Source organism: Mangifera indica, chromosome 6 (assembly GCF_011075055.1).
Source record: "Mangifera indica cultivar Alphonso chromosome 6, CATAS_Mindica_2.1, whole genome shotgun sequence".
In the NCBI taxonomy this organism is placed as follows: domain Eukaryota; kingdom Viridiplantae; phylum Streptophyta; class Magnoliopsida; order Sapindales; family Anacardiaceae; genus Mangifera; species Mangifera indica.
Genome location: NC_058142.1, coordinates 8,473,553 through 8,486,556, shown reverse-complemented (window position 1 = coordinate 8,486,556; position 13,004 = coordinate 8,473,553). Strand labels below are relative to the sequence as shown.

Here is a 13,004-nt window from a genome sequence, read left to right as displayed (position 1 = left end):
TGAGAGACATCGAGTTTGGGGAATGTTAAATTAGATTGAGGTGACAGCTAGCTGATTCGAGATGGAATATTTTGAACGGAATCATTTTGTCTATGCCCATGTTTTTTACTAATTGCGTTGATCAAGGGAGAGTTGAACTGATTACGAGAAATAGAGGGAGAGATAGAGAGAGTTGGAAAATGATGACATTCACGTTAAGGACTAGTCAAAATTGAACAAGATGTCCAGGAGGCGACGTCAAGTATAGGAGGGGGTTAATAGGGTGGTTCCGAGGAAGGAGAGGGGGAGAGAAAGAAAAATCGGAAGAAGAAAGAAAGAAAAATGGAAGAAAGAAAGAAAAAAGAAGAAGAAGAAGAAAACTCACCGAAAAGAAAGAAGAAGAGGAAACAAAGGAAGAAAGGAAGGAAAAATGATGAATGAGATTAAATAATTTTTTTTTTAGTTTTATCTTTTTAAAATTATCTTAAAACCCTTTAGAGGCGTTTGTTTATAGTGGTGAAAATATCACTCTAAAATTATATTTTTTATTATTTATATTAATAAATTTTTTTAATAATTTTTTATTATTAATTATGAAATAATAGGTAGACAAGTAATAAAAAATTTTGATAATATTTTATTACTAATAATGATATAATATATAATATAAGCGATAATTTGATTACTATCTTTATCTTAGATATAAAAAATTATCCAGATAATTTTGATTTTATTATAATTTATTAATTTTTTAAGACAAAATAATTTTATATTTATTTAATATAATAAATAACATGAAAAATATTTTAGAATAATTATATTAAGGGTATTTAAGTAAAATAATATCTTAATATTTTTTAATTATCTCTAATCAAATATAATAATTATTTATATCTATTAAATTTTATCAAATATAGTAATAACTTATACCCAATACTCTTTTAAATAATCTATCTTTAAGACAATTTTTGTAATTTTTAGTAATAAAACATTAATTAAACCAAATGTTTCCTTATAGTTAAGAGTAATATTATTTGTACTCATTTTGAGTATACAAATAGATACATATTTATATATGTCATCACATGATTGAAAATTACTTTATCTTTAATTTAAAATCACCTAATCAAAAGATAACACATATAAATATGTATTTATTTATATACTTAAAGTAAATATGTATAGTTTTATTGTATAGCTAAAAATAATACTATATAGACTTATTTTGATTATATAAATAAATATATATTTATATGTGTTATTACATAATATAATAGAAAATTTTGGATAAACTCCAAAAAAAATTGAGAAATATTATTTTTAAAATTCATGGGTGAAAACTTGTCAATCCGGCAAAAAAAAAAAAAGGTGAAAAATGGGCATCACCTTTTTCGCAATCTATCAAAGAGAATTAATCTGCCACACATGTACCCTTGATTTTGGCATTTGAAGTCTTTGGTAAGGGATCAAGATTGAATCCTTTTGTTGACCTAAATTTTCATTGAACTCTTCATACTACTAATAATACCTAATTCACGTCGCCCATGTCAAAGTTTTGAAACGAGATTGATTGTGACACAGTTGCCTTTGTAATCTGAAGTACACTACAGTCAATAATTTGGTGGATCTGTAATACAAAGAGTATAATAAGCTTTTCTTTTTAACTCCAGTGTATTTGCAATAATCTTTCGTAGGTTTCAGAAAAGCTGACCTAGTCCTTGTTGGTTATTTATTTATTTATTTTTATACTAGATTGGGGTCAAGTTTGTGTCAATACCTCTTGAGGTCAAGACATTTTACTTTTGTTTTCTCGTATTCGTGAAGTTTGTGTCAAACTTTCCTCCTTTTTCTCTTCCAAATCAATATATTAATATGTTATTGATTAATTAATTAAATCAAACCTTTTAATCAAACCCCTTTTCCTTTTTTCCTCATATAATTAATAATAAAATGTGTGAAACTTTGAACCGTTAAAAGTTCTCAAACTCTCATGCTTACATGCATGCGGCTTCGAGGTATTTTCAGGGTCAGTCTGATTTCTTTTCTCCGTTCAAACAGCTGAATTCAAGGGGCAAAGTCACAATGGGTTTAGGGTTTTCTACAAAATTAGTAAGAACTTGCCGTCTTGCGTATTTGACGGTGAAAATTACACAGAAAATTAAACCTTCCTAGATAAAAGTCTCTTCGAGGTTATGTGGTTTGTAGTATATATAGATAAAGATATTGGTGCAGAAAGGGTGTTGAAAACTAGCTAGCTAACTTCATTTCTCAAGCATACTACAGAAGAGCTTCGAGGTATAATAATTTTCATTGAATCGATTGATTCCGCATATAGCAGGTTAGAAAATTTATATAATTCATTTGTGTAATATATATATATATATATATATATATATATATATATATATATATATAATTATGTGAGCTCAGTTTTGATAATCCAGTCTGATATTTAAATGATAAATAATGTGTCATTGATGATTTTAAAATAAGAATAAAATAATATTCAATTATATAATAACAAATCATTTAAGTATCCGATTGTATACTAAAAAACGAGGATATACATTGATCTTATCAATATAATAAAAAAAAAAGTGAGAATACTCTTATTCTATGTGCATTCTAAGAGCAAAGATTAATAAAAATATTGATCTTAGTATTGATCATTATACATGTTTTCTTCTCTCTATTTCTCATCATCCAACGAAATTCCAAGTGGCAAAATATATATGCTTTTTCTTTAACAGATAAATAGTGTGAAACCTGTCAACTTGGAGCCAAGCGATCGGCATCATCAAAGGGAGACAGAGATGAGAGCTATCATAAGCTTTAAGAAAAGAGAGTTGGCTAATGAATTACCTGCGCTAGAAAACATAACCATTAATCTCGCAAAACTAAAGCTACAAACAACTGAGGTTTCAGCCTTCAAGAATGACACCCTCATTAGGGATGACAAAGCTAAAACTGATATTGCTGTGGTTATTAATGGGGCGCTATGGTCTGTAATTAATTTAGTTTCTCTCTTTAATAATCTCATAGAAAAATTAATGCTGATTAATTCTAATGATAAATTGCTGACTATTATGAGTTTGGTTTTGGATTTTTTGTTGTTGCAGGTGGAAACAAATGGAGTGTGTAGCTCTCAGACGAAGTTCTCTGTCATTCTTTACAGCTGAGCATACATCAGAAACTGCTGTTTCCAAATGGGAAAGGGCTAGCATTAGGGCAGCCAAGGTAGAAATTAATTAATTATAGATTACAAATTTGAATTCACAAAAGAAGTCTTGAATAGAACAGATATCTTATTGAGAAAATTACAGTTAAATTATATTGTCTGCTGAATATTTTGCAGATTGGAAAAGGTTCATCCAAGGATGAGAAGGCTCAGAAATTAGTTTTATTGCACTGGCTTGAAGCTGTGAGTTCACAAACAAAACATTCCCTATTTTATTATATAATTCCAATTGATTAACATAATATTTTGATGATCTTCATTCACCTTACATTATTAATTAACGTTAATTTATATATGTTAACATTACAGATTGATCCACTGCATCGTTATGGCGGCAATCTCTACCCTTATTATGATGTCTGGCGACAAAGTGAGAGCAATCAGCCTTTCTTCTACTGGTAATCAAACAAGAAAATTACTTCCTATAATTTTAAGTATTTCACCGTTTAGTTCTTTTAGATATCATTATTTACGTTGTGAAAATAAGGTTGGACATTGGAGATGGCAAAGACGTCAGCCTTGAGAAGTGTTCAAGAGCTAATTTACAGCTTCAATGCATCAAATATCTTGGACCTGTAAGCACATCCATGCATCCATACATACATACATACATACTCTCTTATAAACTTTATATATATTGGCAACCTCTTAGTTTAATTACCATTAAAAGGGTAAAATTCAGTTAAACTGTTTTTGTTGATGATGGGGATAATGCAGAAAGAGAGGGAGGCATATGAAGTGATTATGGAGAAGGGAAAGCTTGTTTACAAACAATCTAGGGTTTTGGTGGATACGCCCAAAAGTTCTCAGTGGATTTTTGTGCTGGGTACCTCAAAGGACTTTTATGTTGGGGAGAAGAAGAAAGGCTTCTTTCAGCACTCAAGTTTTCTTGCTGGGGCTGCCACAATGGCATCTGGGAGATTGGTTGCGCACAATGGCATCCTCCAGGCTATATGGCCATTAAGTGGTCATTATCGTCCAACAGAAGAACATTTCAAGGAATTTTGCAGCTTCTTAGAGGATCATCACATAGACTTGACGAATGTCAAGGTAATTAAATTGCACTTGATATTTCCTTTCTAATCGAATAGGATAATTTTAATATTAATGGTTCTGGTTTTTGTTGGTATATGCAGAAATTTGATATTGACGAAGATATCGCCCCTAAAGTTATAGAAATCAAGGAGCCTAGCAAATCAGAAGAGTCTGTAGTATTAACTCATGAATCCATCGATGAGGCAAAAGCTCATGCAAATGAGATGAACAAAGATGAAGAATCCATGAAAGTCCTGGAAGAATCAGCAGCAGGCTCAGAGGATTGCCATTGTTAAAAAACTAAATTCCTCTCCTACTACACTTGCATGCTTAGGACTAACTAAACCAATTCATCTTTCTAATTCTAAGGAATTAGGCTCTGATTAATAAGATTATGTTAATGTGTGTCGAACAAATACAAAATAAAAGAGCCAAATCAACACAGGTTGTTGTGCTTTTGAGAATTGTCAGTGAAAATGTCTTTTTTTTTTTTTTTACATTTTTTAGTATACACATCAAGAAAGATCCATTTAAATGGATATTTCTCATCCTATCTTGTATGAAATGATTGGAATTTGAAAATTTTATTTTCTCATCTATCAATCAATTTCGTTTGTTAGGCTTAAATGTACAAAGACAACAAGGTAATTTAATCGGCACGTACTACTGCTCTCTTCTCCTTCACTAATTCCGATCTTGCTCTCTCTTTCTTTCTCCTTTCTTCCCGCAAAGCCTAATCTCACATCTCTTTTGCCTTTTGAACTTCTTTCTCCCGTTATTGCCCAAATCAGCATAGCCATAAAGAAAGCTGGTTGTAGCTCATATTGAGAGCAATTTCAAGAGTCGAAACCTCCCCCAAACCAGCTGAAATCAGTATATGTTTGTTAATTATATATATAAATATTTTAAGAAGAAATTTGCAATGTTGATTTTTTTTTTTAGTGTATATATAAACAAGAAGAACGAAATGGCCTATGAAAAATAACCCAGAAACAATCATTGCTCCCCCCTTCTGGCAAGAAAGATATCACATAATCTATATAAAGTTAAAAAGGCCAATACAACAAGAAAACCAACAAAACAACAATATCTCTTCTTGAAGGTCTATCATGGTTCCCATCATGATAGAGTTCAGGAGAAATTTGCAATGTTGGCTGGTCGACAAAATGAATGTAACTCAAGGTGGGTGAAGTTTCTTGTGGAAAAGAGATTTTTGAGTTTTTGAAATGGTTATGGAATTTGAGACTGTGGGGGAGACAACTGACCATTGTTAAATACGGAATCTTGTTTAAATCAAATTTATTTATTATTTTCTATCTCTTTAAGGATTTTTTTATTACTAGGGATTTCCATAATTCTTTCGCTTGTATAGTTTTCCATTTCTCAGACATAATAATTTTTATCTCTTGAAATGATGAATTTTTAGGTCTATTTTAGATGAAGTAAAAGATTGGATCAATATTTTTGTCTCTCTCCATAGCTTTTGGCTCCTTGTTTTTAGTCTTCATCTTTTTGTGGCAGAGCTGGGGCTTCTTTCCGTGTGGCCCTGCTTGGCTTGTGCTTATTATTATTGCTTCAGTTTCTTCTTCCATTTGTTGTTTTCTTTAGCTTTGGTGGTCAAATTATCTATTATTACGTCAAATCATATACTTAAAAAAATATATCATTATTATTATTATTATTATTAAATTCGAATTTCAAAATTTACACTTCTGTATCCAAGGGTCTCTTCAGCTTTTGCTGCCCCTTTTTACTGCCAGAAAACACTTCTGTTTTACCCAAAAACTTTCTTCTTTCCACTCCCCTTCTCAAACAACACACTCTCCAGTTTCTGTTAATTTTTTTTTTTTTTTAACACTTCTCTTCGTTTGTGCACTCTGATTTTTCGAAACACTTCCCCTCTCCACTACTACAATTTGCCACTCTCCAGCTTCTACAGTCAAATTCTGTTTTCAGAAAACAGTTTTTCAAAACACTTCTCATTTCTAAAACTACTCTGATACTTTATCACAAACACTGCAGTCTCCAGCTTTTGTTGTCAAATTCTGTAGTACTTCCCCTGTCAATCAGCCAATCTCCTCCAGCTTCTGTTGTTAACTTCTCATTCCTAAATACAGCTATCTCAAACAATCTCAATTTAACTCTTACTCTGATCTTTCAGTGCAAGTACTCTACTCTACTGGAGCTTTTTATATCAAGTTCTGTTTTCAAAAATAGTTTTTGAAACACGTCCTCTCTTAACTTATACTGTAATTTTTCCGTTACTAAAGAACAAATCCCCTTTTCTAAAAACACAGGTTGCTTGCCAAATCTTCGTTTTTTTTTTCCCACTCGTACAAGTAGTTTTCTTTTGCCAAAAAACTGTTTTTTGAAACCCTTCTGTTTCTTCTTCTCTTAAAGAATCGAACTTTTCAGGGTGTTTCTGGAAAGTGGCTGAGATCACTAATCACTTACAAAAAGGTTCAAACTTCAGACCAGGCAAGGCAAAAAGAAGTATTTTTGTTTCTGCTTTTCTATGTTTTCGCTGTTTTTATTTTGATCATCCTTTTTTTTTCCAGGATAAAGTGTATGACAGCAACACCAGGAAGAAGTGGAGGCCATGGAGTAGTCCATCAGAAGGGTTTGGACCTTCATCAAAGAGAGGCCATGTGGCAGCCTCAGAGCGGTCTGATTTTGATTATGCATTTGCGGCTGTGGTTAGAGCTGCCCCCAAAAATTTCAAGATGGCTAGGCAAAAGGGGTTTCAATTCGCATCCACACAGCATTTCGAGGCTTGTTGTTAAATTTTTTTTTTTATTATTATTATTATTATTTTTGCAGTTAACTAAATTAATTAAAAAAAATGAGAATGATAATACTTATGATTCACGCGTTGTATTCTATTAATATCACAATGTGTAAAATTTAGATTTTTTAATTTTTATGTTGAATGTAAGTAATGTGATATTGTGCATAAGTAAAATGATATTGTGTGGTATTACTAAAAGCCTGTTGATTGGGTAACAATACCAAAAATTTTTAGTGCTTGATGAGTGATGTTAGCATCAATTAACATATCATTCGAGCTGTCTGTTTTCATAGTGGTTAGAGCTTTGATTGTAAATTCTAGATGAGAGTTTAACTGAGAAGACAGAGATTTCCTAATGTTGGCTTCTGCCTCGGTGAGGGGGAACTTTTGTCTACCATTGAGTTGCTTCATTGTTATTTTTATGTGCTTGGTATCTCTTGCAGAAGGTTTCATAGTGTGAGATTGTTTTGTTGCCAAATAATAGTTTAGAAATGGTAAAAAGAAACTCTATCCTTAGGTATTTGATAGTTTATTTCGCTTAATTGTCTTTGGGGTACATCTGGAAGGAAAACCAAAAGGAAATGTTGGTTTGCGCTTATGTTTTGTTTTGTATATATATTTCCTCTATTTCTAAGCGACCAGCCAACGCCTGACCTAAACAGTTTTACCTTCAAGTACCAACCATTCGAACGTTTGGCCTAAAAAGTAGCTTTTCTGGTCTTAAGAAGAAGGATGTGCAAGTCGCTTTACCAATTATATTTGACTGTGATCTTCAAATAATCTTAGCATTGTTTGATTATGGATTGGAGAGTATTTCATTCATTTGTGATATGCCACTTTGTACCATCTGATGTTGGGTTCAAAATTTCCAATCTAATTGAACTGGCATAATGATTTTATTCTTTTGCGTGTAGAATTTTAAGTTATTATGAAATAATTGCAGGGAAGACAAGCTTTGAGGTCTTGAAAGCAGTGGTGAGGCTTCAAGCTATTTTCATGGGAGGCAGGTGCGGAAGCAAGCTGCTGTGGCACAGAGGTGCATGCAATCTCTTCTTTGAGTTCAGTGTCATGTACAGGCAAGGACTGTGAAAGTATCTTCTGAAGAGCTGCTGATCAGGTTAAGCCAACTAAGCTGGCTGAGGTAATGTCACACAAGGAACAGTTGATTTGGTTTTATACGATTCTGCTTTGTGTGTTATATATGCTAAGTAACAAATTTTGATGATATTCTCAGTTCTCATGAATGGACTTATTGATTTTTTCGCAGCAAGGATGGTGTAATATTCTTGGAATGGCAGCTGAAGTTAGAGTGAAACTAAAACTGAGGCAATAAGGAGCAATCAAGAGGGAGAGAGCAAATGCTCAGGTTCTTTTTCTTTATATTATTAGCTAGTTAGTCAACTGAATTTCTAGTTAATTCTGCATGATGAAGAAAGAGAGATTCTTATTTATAACTATGATATGTTTAGTTTGAATTTGTATAATTTTGATGCTGTCAGCGATCAAGATCATGTGCTAGTCCTAATTCAAGAGCAAACAAGCCAGCAATGCCCCTCAAGCATCATAGGCTAGACAAGAACAACCAGGAGTGGAGTTGGCTAGACAGTTGGACGGCAACCAAGCCTTGGTAAAAAGCGGCTGTTGGAAGAGATTCATATGGACCTGTCAGAGATGATGACAACTCTTTTTTCTCGAAAAAGTGAAGATAATATTGCAGGGTTATATATATTCCAGTTCTTCTGAACGTTACCCTGTAAAAGGAGAAAGGGTTAATGCCACTGCTAAAACCTGTGCCGAACGTCAAATTACTCACTCATCCTTCTCCTCAAGTTCTGAATCTCCATATGGTGAGGCCTCACCCTCAACTTCATCTTCATCTGCATCTTTAACTCCAGTGTCAGACAATATTCTTACGGTGGAAGGAGCAGAAGATAGATATTACCATAAACCAAGCTACATGAGTCTCACAGAATCAACTAAAGCGAAGCAGAAAGACTACAAGGTTCTCTTCTTATAGGAATCCATTGGCATTTTCTGAAGGAGATAATAACAGAATCTGTGCTAATTGTGATCCTTCATCCAATTGGTCCAAGAATTTGTACCCACCAATGCCTTTGGGTCAATTTGACTGGTTCAAGAATCAATGATGCCATGGGAGATAAAATTTGCTTAGCACAACAGCTTGTTGCCCATTGCAAATTGTGATACCAGTCTTTACTTTTGCATCAAAGGCTTGATGTTGAGGCGTGGAAACTAGTACTAGAATCCTGGTTGAGATACATATACATGTATTATATAGAATTTTGGACTGCTTGTGTTCATATTATTTTGAAATCTGTTGCTTCCATAATACCAGTCTTTTCTTTTAGTCTAGGACTTCATCTGAAAAGGTTTCAGGTAAGTTGTGGAAGGCATTAAAGTCAACCTTCTGGGTTTGCTTTGTTCAAGAGAGATGAAACTTTTGACTAATCCATGTAGGATCTTCTTCATTAAATGAAAGGTTGAAATTGTTGTTTTGTGATTAACGATAGTTCATAATAATTTGTTCAAGAATGCTATCCACCTTGGTTGTATATGCAGTGAAAAATAGACTTCTGGCATCTTTTTCATTGCAAATTCTTGATTTGGCATAGTGGTGCCCAACATTAAAGATAGAACCTATCATAGTCTGTCTGAAACAGATGCTTACATAATAAGAAAGCATCGCCCGCTTCAGTTAGTTATAGTCATGTTTGATTTTATGTAGAACCTCAACACTCTGACGATGCACATAAAACACAACCAGTTGCTCGGATATGGAAATGACCTGAGTGTCTTGACCTGCCCGTTTTTATAGTGAAGTTTGACTTTTAACGCAAGGACTCTCTTGTTCCTATTGAGAGTTTGCAATCAGGATGGCACAACACGTTACGATAAAATTTGTCAAAGCCTTTTTAGCAGACACTGAGATCCATGGGATCTCATCAGCTGTTTCCCACATACAAAAAACACTAATAATTTTAGGAAGAATCAAGCACAAACAAAATTGTGGGGTTAATAGCCATGATATTTTGTTTCTTGATAGTTTGATTACCCAAAAAGAAAAGAAAACATTAAGAATTTGATTTAGTTTTCAACACTTTTTGGTCTGGTCCCAGACTGACTGGAGCTGGCCATCTACCACTAATAATAGCTGTTGCAGCTCAATCATACACAGAAATGGAATGGCTAACACATCTCAGAAACAGCGTGAAGAACAGGCTTCTGCTAAAAGAATTGAATTGAATTCCCATTTTCAAAGGAAATCCATCAAGCTAACTTCTGAATCATTATTTACATGAAGAGTTTCAAATTCTAATCGTGTGATTAGCAATAATTAAGCTTTATTAGACTTTGGTCAACCTAAATCATTGCCAAGATTCTTGCACTTGTACATTTAATTAACAGAGAGAAAAATCCAACTGGGAATTTGTTACCATCTAGGATAAGGTGTCAGAAAACTGAAGTTCAATATGCAATTCTTGTACATAAAACAATGTAATTATAGTGTATAGGAAAGAAACTAATATGATGTTGGAATAATGCCATGTTGTTGCCAAGCATTGCATTTCTTTGATAGTCATCATTCTCTTAATATATACAAAGGAAAGCGATATGATATTATTAGAATACAATAAAACTATACTTATATATTTTTAATTTATAATTTAGGTACGTAAATGATGTGTTATCATGTGATTAGATGATTTTAAATAAAAAATAAAATAAAATCTAATCATATGATAACACATCATCTATATATTCAAATTATATATTAGAAGTGTATGCACGTAGCATTAATTATTAGGATAACACTATCTTTGTATAGACTAGTGGATTTCTTCATTAGTCAAGGGATATGAGACTACAAATTGAGGTTGATTATTGCCAATCTTGTAACATAAAACACCTACTTATAATATTTACAAAAGATTTGAAATTGATATGATAATGGGATTTCTTCGAGGGCAACATAAGCACCATTTAAGAAAGTTAGAGAAATAACCTTTCATTTTATATGGGGTGTTTACTTCACAGTATTAAAAGATTAATATGAGAATTTATTTTTTATTACTAATATTACTGTATTTTTTATAAATAAAAGAATTTGATAATTTTCTATTATCAATGATGAGATGACGAATAATATAAAATATAATCTGATTATCATATAAAACTTACATATTAAAATATCATAAGGTAATTTTAATTTTGTTGCTATTTTATCTTTACTTATTTTTATGACAAAAATATCTTTATTTTCAATTAATATAATAAATAGCATGAAAATTACATTTTAAAATAATTATGCCTAATGATTTTTAGAACATTTAAGTAAAATAATATCTTATTATTCTTTTATTATAAAAAACCAAATACAATAATAACTTATACTAAGTAATCTTTTTGGTAATTTATCTTTATAATATATAAAATGTTACCCAAATTAAACGCATCCTAAATATGATGTATTGTTATAAAATTTGGAACTATGAAACTTGGGTTAACGTTCCTTTCTTGGAATAGTACCTAGAGGATGAAATGAATAGAAAAATAAAGGCCAAAGGACATATTCCCACCCTAAGTTTACTCTTTTCCTAAGTTTTCACCCATTATCTTTTAAAAACCTAAATATCCATCTATGAGTTATTAAAGTTAATTAAATCCATTGGTTTTAGGAGTAAAATTGTTATTTAGCCAATGATATTAAAAAAAATAAAGCTTTATCTTATTTTATTCCCTAAATCCTATAAACTAACAATTTCTCCTCAAACTTAAGTTTTGAAAAGTAATATATTCTCCCCTAGGGTTTCAATTTTTCAGTGAATTTTTTGGCAAATAACGGCTTCTTCGATGCTCTCTCAATGATGTCTCTTCCTCTCTGGCATTGTCTTTCCATCCTGACCATCTCTCTTGGTGTTGCTTATTTGTTTAGATGACAAATTAGACGAGATGAATTGTCCTCATTTGAAAAATTTGTTGTCGTCCAGACGAAGATAAAGTCGTAATTGACTTTATCTTCATCTAGATAATGACAAATCATCCATATGAAGACAATTCATTTGGATGAATCATTCATTGTTCGAACAAATGATTAGTCTAGTTCGTTATCCAAATGAATGAGCTACATTGGGAGAAATGACCAAGAAGGAGAGACAGTGCCAAAGAGGGAGAGACATTGTCTAGAGAGCGTCGGAGAAGCCGCCATTTGTCAAAAAATTCACTAAAAAATTGAAATCCTAAGAGGGAATATGTAACTTTTCAAAACTTAAACTTAAAAAAAGTTATTAGATTTTAGGGTTTAGGGAGAAAAATAAGATCAAATTTTAAAATTAACGGATTTGGTTAATTTTAATAGTTCATGAGTGGGTATTTGGGTTTTTGAAAAATAATAAGTGAAAACTTGAGAAAAGAGTAAACTTTGGGTGGAAATAAGTCCTTGGCCAAGAATTAAAAATCATGGTGGTTGAAGTAACATGTATATATATTATGGTCCCGATATTCACGGTCACAACGAGGACCACGGGGCATCAAAATCATCCCCACCGGACGTATACTGTAAATGATTTATCTTTCTAAATAAAAAAGCAATAGAAAGAAATGGAAAAGAGAACATCTTTAACCATAAAAACAGTACGTGAAATGGTTAACAGGTCGATTTCACTATTAAAGTTTGATATATGGAGAAGCTTTAGACAGTATCTTCATGTCTTTAAAGTTTTGACTTCTATACATTGCATGGATTACATGTACACGACAGAACAAGATGATCAAATTTCATCAACTTCCCACGTGGAGAAGCTAGCCAAAAAAACAAAACAAACAAAAAATTTCCCATCAAAAGCTGTAAAATTTTCTTGGGTATGTCAAAGTTTGATGTGATTTTGAGGTGAGAGGAAAGGAAAAGTAAAAAGTATGATAAGGGTTCTTCAACTTGGAGCAAGT

General features: G+C 32.1%; 1 protein-coding gene and 1 long non-coding RNA gene across 3 annotated transcripts; both read left to right on the top strand.

The window, feature by feature from the left end:
• Positions 1–2,792: 2,792 nt before the first annotated feature.
• On the top strand, positions 2,793–4,548 carry LOC123219620 (IQ domain-containing protein IQM1-like). The gene is made up of 7 exons (XM_044641625.1): positions 2,793–2,980; positions 3,099–3,216; positions 3,335–3,400; positions 3,527–3,615; positions 3,705–3,792; positions 3,935–4,267; positions 4,354–4,548. The coding sequence occupies exons 1-7, from the start codon at positions 2,793–2,795 to the stop codon at positions 4,546–4,548; spliced, it is 1,077 nt and encodes a 358-aa protein (XP_044497560.1).
• Positions 4,549–6,812: 2,264 nt separating this feature from the next.
• On the top strand, positions 6,813–9,565 carry LOC123218349. 2 transcript variants are annotated; one of them, XR_006502677.1, is made up of 4 exons: positions 6,813–7,027; positions 7,984–8,181; positions 8,308–8,406; positions 8,540–9,565. It is a non-coding gene; the product is annotated as an uncharacterized LOC123218349 (long non-coding RNA). The 2 variants fall into 2 exon arrangements; XR_006502676.1 differs by lacking the exon at positions 6,813–7,027 and having other exon boundaries at positions 7,055–8,181.
• The last annotated feature ends 3,439 nt before the right edge of the window (positions 9,566–13,004 follow it).